Source organism: Epinephelus lanceolatus, chromosome 11, assembly GCF_041903045.1.
Source record: "Epinephelus lanceolatus isolate andai-2023 chromosome 11, ASM4190304v1, whole genome shotgun sequence".
Classification (NCBI taxonomy): Eukaryota; Metazoa; Chordata; class Actinopteri; order Perciformes; family Serranidae; genus Epinephelus; species Epinephelus lanceolatus.
In genome coordinates this window covers 18,718,484-18,739,833 of record NC_135744.1, presented here as the reverse complement: position 1 = coordinate 18,739,833, position 21,350 = coordinate 18,718,484, and the positions used below count along the sequence as shown (strand labels likewise).

The window sequence follows — 21,350 nt, the reverse complement described above, 5'->3', positions numbered from 1 at the left end:
TGCTTTCCCTGGGAGGAGGGCACAGAGCAGCTCTGAAGATGGACTGTAAATTAGCAGCTGTAGAAGCTCCAATTCAGCCAAACCCCTCAGTGGTCTGGTGCCCAGTGGTAGCACTGGGTCTAACCTGTGTAACATCAGCAGAAAGTTTGCTGATCTGACGGAGAGTCTGGGCTGTCCAGTCCAGCCAGACCAGTTCCAGTGGGGGTCCATGTCTGGAGCTGCTGCCTGCTCTCACAATGGGATTCTGCTCAAAGGTTGGATTTTTGCCAAGTAAAGCCAAAATTAAACTGCCTACCCCAGATTTAAGACATAAATGTCTTAACTGATAGGCAGAGGGCGATTACTTTGTCTATTTTATACAAAACATTCTGAGGATCTCACAATTTATCAGTGACATACAGAAAATAAGTTGGCTAAAAGTGCTTATTCGGGTTTTTTGTGAAATACCTCACAAGATACAAGATGAGGTCTCTGTTGTCTTCCTGATCACCACCATAGAATCTGACATTTAGTCCAAATCTATAATATTTGCATTAAATAATTCAAATCCATTCTACAAAACATGCTACAGTGAATTAGATTGATGTATTTGAATTAATTTCACTGTATGAAAGTCAGTTTGCAGAAACTTGAATTATATCAGTATTACCAAAGAACCAGCTGACATTTTGGGCTGTTTTGACCAGACGGTATAATTTTAATACATCTAACATTCACCTCGTCTGAGAAAGAAGGGAATGCAATTTTGTCTGCCGAATAATGCAACCACATTGTAACTTTATTTCGAGATATTTATGAATCAAAAGTCCCACAATAATGCACAACAAGATTGCGTAATGTTTTAATGTCAAGTAACTTTCTATGAGATATCCTGCCAGCTCTAAACAGTAATAACTAATGAACCATCCATGGATTCTGACTCAGAAAACTGTAAGGTCTCAATTACTATGAATGTGATCTGAAAGGCCATCCAATCCTCCTCTTCCCATCCCCCAAAGACCACAAACACAAGCCTGCAGGACAGCATGTCTGCAACATAAATCACAAACTAGATACAGCGAGACCATGGATGGATTACAGAACAGGCCTACCGGGCACAGGCCCGGGGGCCCAAAGTGTGCCTCAAAGAGACACAAAACAACTACAAAGAGACACAGTTTGATTACAAATGACACAAAAAAGACACAAATATAAATCAAAGAGACACTAAACAACTACAAAAAGAAATAAAACGACCAAAAGACACAAGTATCCCTAAAAGAGACAATAATTGCACTTTGAAGAGACACAAAATGGCAACAAAGGCATGCAAAGGAACTACAAAGAGACACAAAACAACTACATAGAGATACACGACCACAAAGAGATGCAAAGGAACTACAAAGAGACACAAAACAACTACATAGAGATACACGACCACAAAGAGATGCAAAGGAGCTAAAAAGAGACACAAAACAACTACATAGAGATACACGACCACAAAGAGATGCAAAGGAACTACAAAGAGACACAAAACAACTACATAGAGATACACAACCACAAAGAGATGCAAAGGAACTACAAAGAGACACAAAACCATTACAAAGAGACACAGTTTGATTACAAATGACACAAAAAAGACACAAATACAAATCAAAGAGACACAAAACAGTTACAAAGAGAAACAAAACGACCAAAAGACACAAGTATCTCTAAAAGAGACAACAATTGCACTTTGAAGAGACACAAAATGGCAACAAAGGCATGCAAAGGAACTACAAAGAGACACAAAACAACTACATAGAGATACACGACCACAAAGAGATGCAAAGGAACTACAAAGAGACACAAAACAACTACATAGAGATACACGACCACAAAGAGATGCAAAGGAGCTAAAAAGAGACACAAAACAACTACATAGAGATACACGACCACAAAGAGATGCAAAGGAACTACAAAGAGACACAAAACAACTACATAGAGATACACAACCACAAAGAGATGCAAAGGAACTACAAAGAGACACAAAACCATTACAAAGAGACACAGTTTGATTACAAATGACACAAAAAAGACACAAATACAAATCAAAGAGACACAAAACAGTTACAAAGAGAAACAAAACGACCAAAAGACACAAGTATCTCTAAAAGAGACAACAATTGCACTTTGAAGAGACACAAAATGGCAACAAAGGCATGCAAAGGAACTACAAAGAGACACAAAACAACTACATAGAGATACACGACCACAAAGAGATACAAAGGAACTACAAAGACACACAAAACAACTACAGAGAGATACACGATCACAAAGAGATGCAAAGGAACTACAAAGAGACACAAAATGACGACATAGAGATACACAACCACAAAGAGATGCAAAGGAACTACAAAGAGACACAAAACAACTACAGAGAGATACACGACCGCAAAGAGATGCAAAGGAACTACAAAGAGACACAAAACGACAACATAGAGATACACGACCACAAAGAGATGCAAAGGAACTACAGAGAGACACAAAACGATGACATAGAGATACACGACCACAAAGAGATGCAAAGGAACTACAAAGAGACACAAAACGACGACATAGAGATACACGACCACAAAGAGATGCAAAGGAACTACAAAGAGGCACAAAACAACTACAGAGAGATACACGACCACAAAGAGATGCAAAGGAACTACAAAGAGACACAAAACGACTGCAGAGAGATACACAACCACAAAGAGATGCAAAGGAACTACAAAGAGACACAAAACAACGACATAGAGATACAAGACAAAAATACCACTAAGAGACACAAACCATAAAAAAGATGCTGACAACTATAAAGAGACACAAAACAACAACAAAAAGGGGCAAAACCTGTAAAAAAACAAAACAAAAAAAACTGCAGGTATTGAACAAGCTACAGCCATAAAACGAGCGAGTGCAATAACTAAACTTGCATGTGTGATCACACATGTTATGATATAATCGATAACATCAACAGGTTGACAGTAATATCATCTTAAGAATGAATAGATTGTTTCCCTGTTGTGGAAATTGCTCTAGAAAACAATTCAGTATAGAGTCTGAATTGTTATTTCACAGTGAAAATGTTCTAGATAATAACCAATGGCAGTTGAACACCACTCTGATGCGTCTACACACACACACACACACACATGCATGTACACAAGAATGGACAGCGCTAGCATTGGATTTTTGGCAGCTCCAGTAAGACATCAGAGGAAGCAGCAGCTGGCACCGTGTACAGAGAAAGGAAAAGAGAAAGATGACAGGGGATATACGGAGTCTGTCAGAAGCAATGTCAGGCCACTGCTTCCCTCATCTGCTCTCTGGCGAGCTCCATTCATCTTGGCAGATAGCAATTTATATGTCAAGTTAACCTCCCTCCACAGACTTGGCTCCGATGCCTTGACTGGGGCAGTACAACTCCACTGACAATTCTATAGTGCAATAACACAATTACAGATAGAGCCGGGGAACAGCTCTCACAGCCGTAGTACATTAACCTCCTTTCACCACAGTGGCTTACTGCACGCTCGTACAGAGTCTGAGCGATGCCAAGGCAGATATTACAGAAAGTACAACCTCTTTAACAGAAACAGGTCAAAGGACTGCATTTAAAAAGCTTCAGCAGAGGCTCAGGCTCCAGTCTGTGAAAAAGCCATCTGTCATTTTTTATGATTTCATAGGTGACGTTTTCTTGTTGGCATTGCAAGAAAATTTGAATAGAAATTTCTTAAGCTTTGGAAGCATGTGCACTGCATTGATTTGAATACCAAAAACTAATTTGTCAGCCATTGTGACTGTATTGTGTGCTATTTACAATCTCAATTAGTAGAAAATGATGCCAGTATTAAAACGGTGTGTAATTTAAGGCGAGACACTACAGGTGAAAACAGATTGGGTCTGTTTTGCAGAACAAAAACTGTCCAAAATGCAGATTTAGGTGTTTATTTTAGTTCTGATTTCTGTTCTGCACTATTAATTAGATAATACATAATTTGCATATTTACACATAAAACTTCAAAAACTCGTAAAACTAAATATAATTGTCCTTATGTCAGTAATCAGCTGGGAACGTTTCATGGTGGCATATTTTATTTCTCAAAAAAAAAAAAAAAAATTCTCAATTCCTTTTTTTCCTCATACTCTGAGTCAGTCAGAACATTTTATTCATAAAAACATGGCAAAAAAAAAAAATGATTCTTTTAATGGCTTTTTTATTCATTCAGTAATTTCTGATTAATTGAGCTATAAAATGAGATGCCCAAAATTCCCTCCATAAAAATCTTTGACTCTAATACGACAACAAAGTGAAACAAGAATTTTGAACCAAGCTTTATCCAATGTTTAGAATTGTTCTGGAAATGTATGCAGCTTCGTGCATATGTATTTAGATAATGCATAATTTGCATATTTACACATAACGCTTCAGACAACTTGATATACAAAAAATAATTATCCTAATGTAAGTAAACAAATGCAGAGGTTTCATGGTGATACGCATTATTTAAATTTTTATCCCACTGTCTTATTTTTGCTTAAAAAAATCCATATCTTTGAAGGCAGTTTTTTCAAAACTATTTTTTTCTCATAACTTGAGCCAAAAATACACCAGACTTTGCAGTTTTGTTCCCGTCTATATTACAGAGGAGTTTACTCATATATCATTCATAGTCTGATTTATAGAACATTTTTTCCCCTAAAAACAATATTGGAAATTGATTTTGTTATGGCTGTTGACAGTATTTTCTGATTTATGGAGTGATAGAAAGAAATATCCAAAAATTCCTCTGTAGAAACCTTTGAAACAAAGTGAAACAAGAATTGTGAACCTGGCTTTATCTGAAAATGCGTGCAAATCAGCTCATATTTAATTAGATACCACTTCATTGGCATATTCAAACATATAATTTAAGAAAACTTGTATTCGGTGCAGTATATAATAATATGTAAGACATTCAGACCATATCTATGATTCAGAGTCTGAGCTGGTGGCAACAGTGCTGACAGACATCATGGTGTAAACCTGATGGGGAACAGGAGGGTTTTACGACGGCGCCATTGCCCTTATTAGCAATACTTGCCTGTGATTGCAGTGTAGAGCGATGGAGGGTAGCTTGCCAGTGGGATACACACACAACAACTCACTTACAAACATGCACACACAGCCTGATCGTCTACAGCAGTGGTTCTCAACTTTTCTTCTGTCGACAACCCCTAAATTAATCCACAATGGGTCAGGAACCCCCAGTTGATAAGATTTCTCCTCAGGGACCTTCATCTGAAAAGATTTTAGTTGTTAGATATGACTAAGGCTACACTTCTGTAGTTGTCAACATAATGAAGGGTTGCAAAGACAGAAACAACACTGGTAGCTTGTAGGAATTTGGTGTCTTACTCAAGAACACAGAGAGGATGTGAACCTGTGCCCTCAGGTTCAGTAACAGACATACCTACTCAGCAACTTCCCAGCATATCCAGAGATGTGAGACATCAAACGTGTGTATCATTATTAACATTATACACTAACTAGTGTAATCGTAAGTGCTATATTGTAGGCAACTGGACTTGCTTGCGTTTCTTGAAGTTCTAAATGACTGGTATGAAGTTACAGACTATAAACCCTGTGTGGGTGTGAACCCTTGCAGAGTCGTAGGGGTCACATGAGCTCTTAGTTTCAGAGTCTTCAAGGTCACAATGTGAGTCGTTGACCCACCTGGCCACCATGTGAGTCGTTAGGGTCAGGTGGGACCACTTACGGGATATAGCACTTACGATTACCATGACCTGGATGACTCAGAATCTTCACCGACTAACTAGTGTATATTTTACTTCAGTAATATTTTATTTATTTCTTGGCTTACTGGACTGTCACACTCTGTTGCCCTTGAAAAACTTACCTTTATGATTAAGGGTAAATATTCTACTTTTGATAAGTTATGGGAGCATTTATGACATTTCTAGAGGGGGAGAAGGCTACAGAAGTCTACTTGTATTAATTTCTTGAATGCAAGATAATTATGTGCATTGTCTTTCTTCTTTCTTTCCTTTAGACCATCAGTATTTGTATAGGTAGCATTTCTGATTATCTATTTTTTATGTATTGCCCTGTTGTAGCAGTTGATAACAAGATGATGCCTTACTGTGAACGTTCTGTTTCGTATTCTATTTCATAATTTATTTCATCGTTTTATATTGTTACACACCTTATCTGTTAATATCTCACTCATACTTGGAATACTACCTCACCTAACACTGCAAAAACAGACGACAGTGTTTTCTGTTTGGAGTAACAGATAATTATTAGGTTAACTTAAGTTTTGATGCTAACTAAAGATGACTAGCAGTCCATGTTTCAGTATTAATAATCCAATAAGTACTCTCCTGTTATTACTATTTTTGCTTAGCAGACAGTTACCATTATCTTTTATTTATTTCTCCAGTTATTCCTCCCACAATCACTGCTCATGGACTTAAAGCTACTTGTATTTAAAAATGCATTATTTTCTTATTATCATCATTATTATTATGGTATATAATTTTTTAAAATTATTTTTATTATATTATTTCAAATGATCTTTTCTCCAAATTATACATTACTATGTGCTGACACATATTTGAGTGTTCTCTGTGTGTTTAAATTGTTTTGTTTATTTTTAATTAAATTGATTTTGTTAATTTTGTTGTTAAATTTGTTAATTTATTAAAATTTGTCGATGGTAATTTTAAAATGCTCCAGTAGGTGGAGGCATTGCAGCGTTTCACATCCGACCCGTCATAATTACCCAACAGAAGAAGACTGTGACGTAACCAATCAAATATGGCAAGAGAGGTGGAATAGAGAGGGCAAAGGGAGGCATTTATTTCACATACAAAACAGCATCAGGGTCACTAGGGCAGGTATAGGGCACAGGAGAGAGGAAGTGGTGATAATGAGGTTAAGGCTAGGGCACTGTTCACTTAATAAGTCACTTAAACTGGTAGGGAAGCATCAGACAGGACTGTGTGAGAGGTGTCAGGAAGAGGAGGAGTCAGTGGATCATGTACTTTTGAGGTGTAGGGCATATGGGGCTCAGAGAGAGGTGATGAGGAATAGTCTGAGGAAGTTAGGGGTCCAAGAGTTTAATTTAAAAGGAGTAATGGAAATGAGTGAGAGAGCGCGAGTCAGGGTAGTAGTGAAGTTTTTAAGGGACACAGGGCTTTTTTATAGGGTATAAGGTAGGTTAGGAATGGTGTAGCTATATAGGGTAGGACTAAATGTGTGTGTGTGTGTGTGTGTGTGTGTGTGTGTGGGTGGGTGGGTGGGTGTATGTGTGTTGTGGGGTGGGCCTATTGTCTGGTCCACACTCCAGAGCAGAAAGGGGCGGTAATGTACCTATTGCTGGATGCCAACCGCCGTAAAACAAAAAGAAGAAGAAGAAGAAGAAGAAGAAGAAGAAGAAGAAGACGAAGACTGTGACGTCTGCTGACGTAACCAACGTCAAGATGTCTGAACGACAGGCGTATGGCTTAGCCTGAAACATAACAGTTTAGTTTTCTTTTTTTGGTTTGCTTTTGCTTTTGTTTCGTTTGGAGACTCGGACGTTGTCTTAAATGGGGACCGGAAGCCTACCATGAAACTCCGGGTGCAGAATGACAGGTGAGCAGAAGCTTTTAGCACCGGCAGACAGAAAACAGCTGTTAGCTAATGCTAACGCTAACGCTAACGGCAGCCCAGTACACTGTGGAGGAAACGATCAGCTGTCTTGTTGACTGTCTCTCATTACTTATATTTCCTGAAAATTATGGATTTAACCTCCGTACAGTTCGGCTAACTTTAGTTAGCTTTCAAAACCACTGTACTTACAGCCTGGATGAGACTTATTGGATTATTAATACTGCAACACGGACTGCTAGTCATCTTTAGTTAGCATCAAAACTTAAGTTAACGTTAACCTAATAATTATCTGTTACTCCAAACAGAAAACACTGTCGTCTGTTTTTGCGGTGTTACACCGAATTCTGTAACAAGTCTCAATCCCTTACCGAGCTCCTAAAATACAAACAGAAACCCTAACCACTCGTCTACTCACTGAACTCTACTATTTCTTAACGGAGTCTGGTTCAGGGTCACAGAATCTGACGGGTCACAGATTGCAGTGTTACACCTGCAGCTTTCAGTTATTGTACAAGTTAATACTTGTACAGATTAACCACACCCATGATCACAGAGTTACCATAATGTCACTTATTTAGACACCTGAACTTAGTCAAATAGTGATCAGATAGTGGCATTGTTGATTTGTTTGGTGGGAGCCCCCGACTCAAAGATAATAAATCGCCCACCCAAATTTTTATTTTTATTTATTACTCATCTATTAATGTGTCTACATGCTACTGTATGTTGTAGTATGTGTGCAAGGCAAACTGTTCAAACAAATTGCCCCTGGTGGGATTAATGAAGTTGTCTGAATCTGAATCTCATTCTTGAGAATTGGGATAAATCTTGCCTTACCAAAAAGAAAACCTTAAAATTATAACTTATCAACACACGTATTTAGCTTCTGGGGTGACACTTTATTTTTTAAAGGATTTATATGTATGAAATAATGATGAGTTATTAAATATTTTGACCTAAATTTATTATTTTAACTTCTAAACTTGCCCTATGCCAGAAAACACCTTTGTCCCAGATAATAATTCACAAATTCAAACAATTAAAAAATGTGTTAAGACTTCAAAATCTAAAACTGACAGCACAGACTGATAACATCAGTTTTAAAAAGGCACTGCAAGATCATCAGATTTTCACATAAAATGCATAAAAGGAGTTAGCTATAATCTAAGGACTCCTGTCTCATCTATTGGATTCCAAAAAGGTGGTAATGCTGCTTAAGCACCGGTGAGCTTTTTATTTTATGATAAAATAATTAAATAATATTGCTATTGAGTGTATCCCAACCACAACCGCTCAAAACTAAACAAGAGTTATGGTCTAAAAATGAGTATTTTGATTAGCATGAAGAGAACTCTAAGCAACTTACAAATTAAAATAGCTACTCACTACGACTGCTGTGAAATTAATGGATATTTATCACTATTTGTCAACTCTGTCAGACGTCAACTCTGTCAGACGTCAACTCTGTCAGATCTTACCTCTGACATCCATTATGTCCGCTATTCAAGAAAAAAATAAATCACTGGGAGGTTGGCTTATTACAAAGTTTAAAAGTCGAGACTTTGATCTTTTAAAATATATTTTCCAAGCCTACCTGAAGAGTAAAAATCGATCGACTGTCCCACTTCTCAAGAATGAGTGAAATGCAAAGTCCTGCATTAAAACATAGAGCTGTGAGTCTATATCTTGGATTAACTGACGACTGTGCACCTTCCATTTGTTATACAACTTGTTACTGCTAGACACATTGTTTCTGAGGGTACAAAGGTTTGTCTTTTGTGTTGAAGGAGTGATTCCAGAAGAGCACTGAAACTGAGGGAGTCTCCGACTGTAATGCAGCCTAATTCAGATGAGCTGGGCGCTCACGCAGCAAATGGTTTATCCCTAACTCTGCAACCAGAACTTACCAGAACACCAGTCCCTGCTGCTGCTGCTGCCGCCGTCAACCCCGAAACCAATGAGGTGCGGGTAACCATGACCAGCAAGCCCGGGGAGTCCAGTGGAGGCGCATCATCCAGGAGGTCCAGAGTCAACTCCCACAGCCACTCCCATTCTCAGCCACACGTGCACAATCGGGCGCAGCACCACTCGAACTCAGAGCCTGAGCTGGACCCGCCTGACTCTGATCTGGACTCTGGGGAACCCAGCACCTCCTTGTCTGAGCTCCGCTGTCTCTTCCGCTGGCTCCAAAAGAGTCTTCCCTTCCTCATCATACTGTGTGCTAAACTGGTCATCCAACATGCTCTTGGTGAGTTAAGCAAACACAGTTAATGCATCAGTGAATGCAAGACAACTTATTATACGCTTTCTATCCATTTACCAGGTCTGGCAGTTGGCGTTGGCCTCTTCACGACTTTTCTGTATGTGAATAAAAACATTCAGATTCAAGTCTTTCTTCAGGTAAGTTAAGAACAGAAAACATTTATTGATTCTTTTATACAGTTCATTGCTATTAGAGTCCTAAACCATGTTATCGCCTGTGTGTTCCCTCAGGATCGTCACTCAAAGCTGCAGTGTGTGTGGCTGCTTCTGTTCCTGATCTCTTCCACCCTCCTGCTTTACTACACCTTCCTCACTGAGACACTTCATTATTGGTACGAGTCAGTGCATCTGTGCAAACCAATTACCTGTTCTTGGAGTATAATCTCACTCTCTGTTGGTTGTTAGTAAGCAGCCGTTTAACGTGAACACAACCTTCTTCCAGTCTCATCTTCCTCAGCCCAACCATTGAGCCGCTGGGTTTCTGGGAGGTTCTATGGGCAGTCGGCATCACCAACTTCATCATAAAGTTTCTCTTTATGGGGATTAAGTGCCTTATTCTGCTGCTGCCATCTTCACTGGTGACCTACAGAACCCAGGTGAGTGTGGTGTATTTCTCCTTTGGGTTTTTGGTTTTAAGGAAGAACTGTCACTCTAATATTATGTCTTGGCAGTGCTGGTTCAGTAGTTCTTCTTTTGTCTCCAGGGCCGGTGGGTGATGCTGACTGAGGAGCTGGGTCAGGTCCACCAGGCCACAGCTCCTGTTCCACTGTGGTTCCGCTACCTGGTCACGTACCAGGAGGTTGACGGCACCCCTGGACTCACACTGGGGGTCCTGCTGGCTTTGCTCTACCTCATACTGAAGGTGTGATCAGTCAGACTAACCAGCAATAGATCTTTACATCATTAAAGGAATACTTCACCTCCCAAATAACCATTTGTATATCAATCACTCACCGCATGTTAAGTTGAACTTGTGAAAAAAAACTTTTTCTCCTATGCTTCTGGTGAGCAAAGAATACAAAAATGGAGAAAATTCTGGATGAGCTGAAGTCATATTATCTGCCTGTAACAACAGCAAAACTATATCAAAACATTTACAAAGTCTCACACAACTCGTGCAGTATAATCCAAGTCTCATTTATCCAATTGTGTGCTCAGACAGGGAACTGAACTAAAAGTGAAACTTCTCCATACTCTCTTCAAAGCCAGACTCTGTTGACACAAACAGTAATTTTACCTTGCCGAACAGAGGAGCTCCTGGTCTCTGAACTAGCCCTGTAAAGATGAAAAATGTAACTTTTCCACATTAAAATGTCTAAAAACGACTCGACCGATGTTACAGGTGACGGTAAAGCTCTGTCTTTTAGTATTGTTTCAATTGAGAGACCTTGGCTTTGACTTCAGTTTGTCAAGAATTTTCTGAGTTCTGGTATTCTTCGTTCACCATGAAGGCATGCCAGGATTCAAGATATCACAGGGTTAGTTATTGATATACAGAGGGTCATTTTGTGGGTTAAGTATTCCTTTTAAAATAAAATTTTTTTGTTGTTTGTTTACATTTTTGTTCTTTTTTCTCCCCCTCAGCTTTTAGGATTGTACGGACAGTGGACGTCTTTGCTGAAAACTGTGAGGATATTTCTAAAGGGCGAGGTCAGTGGTTAACAACTTCTTTGTTCATTTGTGAGTCGTCACATTGAGGAACCAGCTGTGCTGAGGTGTTGCTTTTGTCTGTTTCTCAGCACACAGGCACAGCGGCCACTAGGAGTCAGTGCAGCGAGGCTGGAGACGTCTGTCCCATCTGTCAGGGAGAGTACAGGGAGCCTCGGGTTCTGCTCTGTCAGGTAAAACCACACAAGTGTTCACTGCAGGGCCTGTCGTATCAAACCAATGATCAGGTTTGTTATTGTAGATGTAGTATTTATAATTGAAGTTATTGATGAGCCTCCTCTGTGCTGTGTGGGCATCAACAAGCAGACTAAGATCCTTCAGGTCAATTTTACATTATCAGACTTTATCACTTTATCTTTGACGTCTTAGTGCTGTACATGCCAGGACGTACTCTGAGGTCCTCGGGCAGAGGTCTTTTGTCTGTTCCAGAGGCCCAACTGAAAACTAAAGGGTACAGAGCGTTTGCTGTCAGGGCCCAAGGCTCTGGAACAGTCTGCCCGGGGAAATCAGGTCAACCCAGTCAGTGAGTGTTTAAGTCCCTTCTTAAAACATACTTTTATCTGAGAGCCTTTCCTGATTTTACTTGAATTTTAATTTAATTTAGACTGTCTTTTATTTCCTCAGTCTTGGTACACTAATGTGTTTCTGTCAATTCTTTTAAAAGTTGTTGATTTCATGTCTTGTCTGTTAACTCTGTTTTAAAAAGCGCTTTATAAATTCGTAAAGATAAAGAAGGAATTGGTCCAGAATTCATTGAGATGGCTGCAGCCGGCTGCAATGGAAACACTCGTGGCGTGTTTTGAAACGTCAATTTACATCCACTAAAGTGCTTGTGATTGACACTGACAGTGTCACATTGTTAGTACAAGTGTATGGAAAGAACCTTGACAGAGATAGACCTTTTTATTAAAGAGTAAGTTCCTTTTTGTTTAACTACAAACAGCCCCAAAATCGCCTTCGCCAATCCCACCAGACTCAATAAACGTTCATTTTATTATTGCAAAACACACTTGATCCAAAATTGAGAGAAACAAAATAAAACTCACAAAACCATCTTAGTTTGTCCTTTCACTGTTCCAACAATCACCAACTCTGGTTTGGTTGAAAAAAAACCCCAAAATGTTAATTCACCCAGTGAGATGTGAAAATACGCTGCCTCTATACATGCTAAAATTACCGTTTATTTAAATGGAGTCTGGTAGGTTTGGCGACAGTGATTTCGGGGCTGTTTGTAGTTAAACAAAGGATCTTACTCTTTAACAAAAAGGTCTGTCTCTGTAGGGACACTTAAAAAAATAATCTGAGCCTGTCAGTGGCAAAAACGAGCACTTTCATTGGACGTAAATTGACACTGCAGCCTGTTTTACTATCGACAGCTACAGCACTCTCGCTCAATACTGGACCAATCTAAAAATGTGGTTCTTATAAGTCACTGAGACACAAAAGCAAACAAAAACAGTGTCTGTGTTGAAAATAGTGAACTTACCCTCAAAGAGAGAAAATCTGTAACACAACAGTTTCACAACTGCACTTGTCTTTTATTTACTATTCTTCTCTACCAACCCTAATAATAAACCCATATTTTCTTTATACATCATTATTCATCTTTTCCGACCCCTTCCTGAATCAGATCAGTCATGGACGATTAAGTGCAGGACATACTGACATGCTTTTGTTTTTCTGGCATGCAGCACATATTCTGTGACGAATGCATCGCTCTGTGGTTTAACCGGGAGAAGAGCTGCCCTCTCTGTCGCACTGTGATCACAGAGAAGGTTTACAAATGGAGGGACGGAGCCACATCTCCTCACCTGCAGATTTACTGACTCATGAGGTATAGGCAGAGGGCTTTTGGGGTGTGGGACGTCGGTATTAGCTTGTATTTAATGTGATTTTTCCTGAGGCTGTCAAACCCCACTGACAAGTAATGTTGTACACTGTTTGGTTAATGAGCTAAGGGCTGTGGCCCTCTGAGGGCCGGGGTCAGTAAGGACAGACGACTTGCACCTACAGTAGACATGTTTCTGGCTTATTTCCCAGAACTTGTCACTTTAACAGACAATGGACAGTTGATTATTTTCATGCCCCAAAGTGATTTTTCTATTTTAAGTTGATACCTCTTGTGTTGTGTTGCTTTTATTCACCTTTTAATATAAAAACTTTCCTCACGTGGCAACAAATTGTTTTACTTCCACAATTTCTCCTACTTGTAAATATGGGAACATCAGAGAGATATATATTAAAAAAGTATTTTAAACAGAATTTTTCCTCTGTCATACGTTTGAACAAACATGCAACACATGCACCCTCTCTTATCCAGTGTTTCTAAATTTGTTGAAGCAACTTTTGATTTCTAACAGTAAACGTGTAGAAGGAAGCAGCTGCAAACCTCGGCTCAGGAGTGCTTGCTGAATTCTGCTTTAGCTGTGTGGTTGAGCTTAGGAAGCACAGTTCACAGTAACATCACATGGTGCAGTAATGACCAGACTTTTGCCACTGAAGGCACTGAAAGATGAACATGGCAGGCTGAAGAGTAACTTTCTGTGATGAGTCAACAGTCTGCCTTTTGCTTTCAGCTTTTGGTGACTATTTTATTTCCACATCTGATACAAAAGGATGCAACTGAGCTTGACAGACTGATTTACACACAAATTATTTTTCTACAAAGGTTACATAGCCTTGTTTTTGTAAAAACCAAAGACTGGGAGAGAAACATCTATTTTATTATGTACAAAAATCATTTCACTGTGTTGTTATTTTTATCCATTTAGATGCATAAACTATCTGAATAAAGATCTACAATTTTAATGTTCGTGGCCTGTTTTTATGTGACAAAATAAGAATCACTTGTTTGCTGAGTAGCTTAGTGTTGTAGACAATCATTGAGGTCTAAATATTATTTAAAGTGATGTTGTACGGAGGTTGAACAGAGCTCACTTTAAGGGTAATTTGGTATTTTTCAACCTGGACCGAATTATCACATAAGAGGTTAATGGGAACCATGAAAGAGGCTGCAATGTAACCACTGGCACTGTCAATTTACACTCACTGGCCACTTTATTAGGTACGCCTGTTCAACTGCTTGTTAACCCATATAGCTAATCAGCCAATCACGTGGCAGCAACTCAATGGTTTAGGCATGTAGACATGGTCAAGACAACCTGTTGAAGTTCAAACCAAGCATCAGAATGGGGGAGAAAAGTGATTTAAGTGACTCTGAACGTGGCGTGGTTGTTGGTGCCAGACGGGCTGGTCTGAGTATTTCAGAAACTGCTGATCTACTGGGATTTTCTTGCACAACCATCTCTAGGGTTTACAGAGGATGGTCTGAAAAAGAGAAAATATCCAGTGAGTGGCAGTTCTCTGGGTGAAAATGCCTTGTGAGATAGAAAGGCAACAGTAACTCAAATAACCACTGGTTACAACCAAGGTCTGCAGAAGACCATCTCTGAACCAACAACACGTCCAACCTTGAAGCAGATGGGCTACAGCAGCAGAAGACCACACCAGGTGCCACTCCTGTCAGCTAACAACAGGAAACTGAGGCTACAGTTCACACAGGCTCACCAAAACTGGACAATAAAAGATTGGAAAAACATTGCCTGGTTTGATGAGTCTGGATTTCTGCTGCCACATTCAGATGGCAGGGTCAGAATTTGGTGTAAACATGAAAGCATGGATCCATCCTGCCTTGTGTCAACAGTTTAGGCTGGTGCTGGTGGTGTAATGGTGTGGGGGAGATTTTCTTAGTACCAACTGAGCATGGTTTAAACACCACAGCCTACCTGAGTGTAGTTGCTGACCGTGTCCATCCCTTTATGACCACAGTGTTCCCATCTTCTGATGGCTACTTCCAGCAGGATAACGCACCATGTCACAAAGCTCAAATCATCTCAAACTGGTTTCTTGAACATGACAATGAGTTCTCTGTACTCCAATGGCCTCCACAGTCACCAGATCTCAGTCCAATAGAGCACCTTTGGGATGCGGTGGAACGGGAGATTCTTATCATGGATGTGCAGCCGACAAATCTGCAGCAACTGTGCTATGTCATCATGTCAATATGGACCAAAATCTCTGAGGAATGTTTCCAGCACCTTGTTGAATCTATGACACCAAGAATTAAGACAGTTCTGAAGGCAAAAGAAGGTCCAACCTGGTACTAGAAAAATGTACCTATTAAAGTGGCTGGTGAGTGTGTGTCCCCTTAAAAGTGCTTGTTTTGCCACTGACAGGCTCTGATTATCATCTTAAGTGTCTGACAACAATATGGAAAGGATCCCTACAGAGACAGACCTTTTTGTTAAAGATAAGATCCTTTTTGTTTAACCAGAAACAGCCAGTCTCACCAGACTCCATTTAAATAAACAGTTATTTTAGCATGTATAGATCCAGCATGTTTTCACAGCTAACTGGGGAAATCAGGGGTTTATTTTAACCACACCAGAGTTGGTGATTGTTGGAAAAGTAGAAAGACAAACCAAGACGTTGTGTGAGTTGTATTTAGTTTCTCTCAGCTTTGATTGTGGTATTTTTATGATGATAAAATCACTGTTTATTTAAATCAAATGGATATGGCAGTATCGATTTGGGGATTTTGTGTTATTACAAGTGTTTGGAAAGGATCCCTACAGAGATAGACCATTTTGTTAAAGAGTAAGATCCTTTTTGTTTAACCAGAAACAGCCCTAAAATCACCTTAGCCAATCCTACCAGACTCCATTTAAATAAACATTAATTTTATTATCATAAAACACACTTCATCCAAAATTGAGAGAATCAAAATAAAACTCACAAAGCCATCTTGGTCTTGTGTTTCCACTGTTCCAACAATCACCAGCTCTGGTTTGGTTGAAATAAACCCTTAAATTTACCCAGCTGGATGTGAAAATATGCTGGCTCTATACACGCTAAAGTCACTGTTTATTTAAATGGAGTCTGGTGGGTTTGGTGATAGCGATTTCATGGCTGTTTCTGGTTAAAAATAAAGGATCTTACTCTTGAACAAAAAGGTCTGTCTCTAACGGGATGCTTTCCATATCCACTTTGACACCGTCGGCAAAGCTGCCAGACTATTTTAATCAACAGCAATTTATCATCATAAAGACACACTTCATTTGAAGTCGACATCTCTCATCTCTCCACTCTTCTAACAATTGTTAATTCTGGTTTGCTTGAAAAAAACCCTAATTCACCCAGTTAGATGTGAAAATACGCTGCCTCTATACTCGCCAAAATTAAAAAAAACTATTTCAATGGAGCCTGATGGGTTTGACAATCGAGGCCGTTCCCTGATCTTACTCTATAACAAAAGGTCTATCTTTGTCGGGCTCCTTTCCATGATGTAGTCAGACACTTACAACAATCTGATCCTGTCAGTGACAAAAACAAGCACTTTTAGTTAAAATAAAAACCACTTACATTTAACATTTTGCCACTTTTGCTTTGTACTATACATTCTGTGACGTTGCCACTGCTCAGAGACAAGACCCATTATTTTATTTTTTTTTTTTATTTTGACTTCATTATGTACATGATACATATTAACATTCCCCATCTGACGGGGCAGATCTCAGGGTGACAAAGCAACAGGAATAATGTTATTCAATCAATGGTGTTTCCAACCTGAAGTAATTTTTTTTAGTTTTTTAGTTACCCAACCTCTCTCATAGACTCTATACACACACACACACACACACACACACACACACAGATCATATATGAAGCAAAGAAATCATCCTTGGTTTTTGCGTCAGTTCATTTCTCTTCGCAATCACTGCCCCTGCATTAAGCACTGCAAAAGGAAACTGAAGTTCAAGTTTTCAGCAAGGAAAGTCTGAAGATGTGAAAATGTTGTTTGGAAATCCCCCTTCAATAAGATACTATGCCACACAATAAATAGTGTAAGACAATTAGGTCACCGTCGTCAGTTTTGGAATAAGAAAAAAGCTGCATCTGAGAATGCTGTAAGACATGTTCTGCAGGAGTAAATCATATGGTGCATGCTTGTTATTATTATTAATATGACAAAATAAGTCTCTGACAGGAATGCCAAATCAAGTTAGCACACATTCTGCTGCCTTATCTAAATAATACTACATAATAAATACACAGTTTGCATAGTGTAAACAATGCAGTGGACACAAAATGGCACTTAAAATAAATATTATAACAATTCAACAAAGAAAGGAAGTGGAGTGACTGGTCCTTAACAACAACCATTGTACAGGAATGGTAGAAAACAAAAAACATTAAACTGCCTCTGCGAGCACTCAAGTGGAGAACAAAGTCAGTGTCATCAAATATCACACTTTTCACAAAACGTGTTTGACCTTTGAATCTTGTAGTTCCTAAATATGAAAGTAAAATTGCAACACACTTCCCCAGGGTCTGTTGGTTTGTTTGTTTGTTTAACAGCAAAAATGATTTGGTTCATTAAAACAGTGCTTTTGGTCAATTCACTGAGGCCACATCCACACTAACACGTGTTTTCGTTTTAAGACGGCGTTTTAAAAACAATCACTGTACACACAAGCCTTTTAGCACCATTTTAGAATTAATCTCCATCCAAATTTAGAGTTTAGAGCTGCACAGTTAATCAAAATATTATCAAAATTGCAATATGGCCAAGTGCAATATCCAAATCGCAGGAGCCGCAGTTTTTGATAAAGGTAAAATGTTTTAAAACTTACATTATAAATGAAGCATTGTGGTGCTATCATGAATTTTTTTTAAGTGAAAATGAAATGCAAAAATTACCATTCACACTAAAATAACTTACATCACAAGGGCAATATCCGCCCGTCCAGACCGCCGAGTTTTCAAACTAAAACAGGGTCAGCAGCGTTTTCAAAAATCTCCGTTTTAGGGGTTCAGAAACGCCACAGTAGTGTGATCGCTAGGCCAGTGGTTCCCAACTGGTGGGTCGCGGTCCAAAAGTGGGTCACATGTCCATTCTGAATGGATTGTAAGCGACTCGGAAATGTGTCAAGTTTGTAAAAAAACACACTTTATTTTTAAGTACAGTGAATTTCCAGCACACAGCTTTTATTTTGAAGTGCCATTTCCTGCCATAGATTGAGTGACTAATGAGGCCAAACTTAAGTATCACCCTTAATGTATTATGTGGACCTTGAGCTGATGACGAAGGAGAAATCTGGATCTGACGAGTTGGGAACCACTGCACTTGGCATATACGTAGCCACAGTTGTGTTGTAAAACGAAAATGTATTAGTTTGGATGTAGCCTTAGGCCCTGTCCACCCATATGCAGATATTTTCCTCTATGTTTTGGCCTTGTGTCTCCAAGCAAACCGGGTTATAAATCACTAAAACACTTTAAAACTCCTAAGGTTGATATTTTTTAAACATTTTACTTTGAATCCGCATGGACGTATAATGGAGTGTTTCGGAATGCCCATTATTGCTCTATGTAATGGGCATAAGAAATAAACAGCAACGTCAGACTACCGGTTTGTTTACGTTTCTTTAGCACTGCTTGGTCTAATGAATGCTTTACACTTAATATTAGTACTGCTGCACAAGTTTCCAGACACCCAGTGTTATTTGGTCCACCAGAAACGAGTTTTGGATCAGGCCCAATCGAACCAGCAGATGGTGGGACGCTTTCCAGAGTGGTTGTTGTCAGTGAGGAGTTGAAGGAAATTTGTTGCATGTCGAGAGCTTCACTTGCATCTTTGAGTGAGCGCATTTGTCTTTATATTTAAGGGGATTTAACAATGACGAGATCTCCAGTTGGTATTACGAAAAAGGAAACATTAGGTGGTGTACACACACGAGGACAGACAGCTAACGCCTGTGAGCATTTGGAGTCATTTTTGCGTGCTAGTGTGTACAGAGATATTTTGTAAAACAAAGATCATCTGGACAGATTTTTTTTTTTTGTGTAAACGGAGTCAGGAAATATCCATTTTTTAAATTATCTGTACACATGTGGACAGGGTCTTAGTGTAGATGTAGCCGAAGTATTTGGATAACAAGAAACATCAGGGAGCCATTCAAACTAAATTTACATCCATTCAGTTTTCAGTTAGCATCGCTGCAATCTGCGTGAGAGTGGGCTCAGTTTTAGGGTGAGAAGTTCTGAATGGCTTGACTCCACACGACTCATAGAGCAGCTTTACATCAAACAAACAGGTCATACATTTATAGCAGATGGTCCACTCATATAAGTCACGGTTTATCCCCCCCCACTACTGAGAGCCCTGTTAGTGTAAATGCACAAAAAGCAAAGCACCCAAGCACATAAGACATGAACACTGCCTGACTTGATGAAGGGCAGTGATATCAATTTGGCTGAGTGTTTTTGGATCAACCTGTTTGTTGCTCAGTGGCAACAAGACTGCAGGAATACATGAGTTAAAAAAATATAATGCTGCAGGGGTCATCAGAGCTAAGCGTAGAGATTTAAAGGGATAGTTCACATTTTTTTGAAGAGGGGTTGTATGAGGTACTTATCCATAGTCAGTGTATTACCTACAGTAGACAGCGGTCGGCACGCTTCCAGTTTGGAGAAGCAGGCTGCAGAGTGCCAACACTGACACTAATAGGGCTGACCCGAATGCTTCGAAGCTTAAATCATTGCCATGGAAATCAATGTCGAAATCAGTAACTGAATGCTTGTTTTTTGAAACGGGTGGAGGAAACTGAAAGGAGGTGGCAAGTGTCAGACACGAATGAAGCCAGTGTCCTTAGCGTAGTCACTGACCCCCACCTCAAGCAATTAAAGTGGCCATTTGATGAGGAAAAAGAACAGGTGAGACGAACTAAGGACGGCTATCCGCAGCTAGCAACTGTACTGAAGCACTTTCTTGCATTCACAATCACATTTTTCAATGTGCTAAATGTGTGCACAGTGCATTAGGAACATTGCAAATTATCCTACAAAATATGACAACAATTCAATGAGCATAAGTTAACAAACAACATACTAAAAACGGTATTATTAAGGAAAATAAATCTTCAAGAAACGAGTCTGATTATGACAACGGCGTTTTCTCTGAGTGAAAACTCACATCCTAAACAGCCTATCCTACTGTAAAATATAAAATTAAAATAAAATTTAAAAAAAAAGCAGTCATCAGAATATGTACTTCTGTGTGATTTTAATGTGTTCATAAATAAAATAATTTGGATTTAATGATATGTTTAACAGACTGGTATTTCTTGTCAGGGCTGGGCGATATGTCCTGAAAATTTTATCACGATATTTTTTGGCTTTATCTCGATACACGCTATATATCTCCATACTTTTCAATCTCCTCAAAAGCATTTCATTAATGCTAGGACTGGGAGACAAAATCGAACATAATATTTCTGAGCAAAATACCCTGTCTGATGCGACTTTTGATCAATAATCATCAATAATGTGGATATAACAACCAAGTGGGTTAAGGCAACACATTTACATCACTTTACTGTAATACAGCCTTTAAAATGTGGAAAAAACACCATTTATACCAGGTCACAATACTACAATATCCAAAATCTAAGACGATAAATAGTCTTATATCTCGATAATGATATAATATCTTCGTATTGCCCAGTCCTATTTCTGGTGCCAACTAGCGATCGGGTCATCTGACGGTAAGGTAAGGCTGTAAAAATATTCTAAATATAGTGTGTACTTTGACAGATAGTAACTGAAAATACATTTTGGTGCTGCCCCTATCCACAGCAGTACATTTCTTAGCTTCAGTGATGCTCCTGCCTGCTTCTCCAAACTGGGAGCGTGCCGA

General features: G+C 39.2%; 1 protein-coding gene across 1 annotated transcript; it reads left to right on the top strand.

The window, feature by feature from the left end:
* Positions 1 to 7,481: 7,481 nt before the first annotated feature.
* rnft1 (ring finger protein, transmembrane 1) lies at positions 7,482 to 14,401 on the top strand. Its single transcript, XM_033634649.2, has 9 exons — positions 7,482 to 7,645; positions 9,451 to 9,911; positions 9,987 to 10,063; positions 10,157 to 10,257; positions 10,368 to 10,521; positions 10,629 to 10,787; positions 11,510 to 11,575; positions 11,665 to 11,766; positions 13,285 to 14,401. The coding sequence occupies exons 1-9, from the start codon at positions 7,620 to 7,622 to the stop codon at positions 13,417 to 13,419; spliced, it is 1,281 nt and encodes a 426-aa protein (XP_033490540.1). The 5' UTR covers positions 7,482 to 7,619; the 3' UTR covers positions 13,420 to 14,401.
* Positions 14,402 to 21,350: the final 6,949 nt, after the last annotated feature.

What these genes read in the sequence shown, in the direction of transcription:
- rnft1 (XM_033634649.2), top strand. Translation starts at nt 7,620, where the DNA reads ATGAAACTCCGGGTGCAGAATGACAG. An exon ending in GGATATTTCTAAAGGGCGAG is followed by an intron (nt 11,576 to 11,664) that starts GTCAGTGGTTAA and finishes TCTGTTTCTCAG; the next exon opens with CACACAGGCACAGCGGCCAC. An exon ending in CTCGGGTTCTGCTCTGTCAG is followed by an intron (nt 11,767 to 13,284) that starts GTAAAACCACAC and finishes TCTGGCATGCAG; the next exon opens with CACATATTCTGTGACGAATG.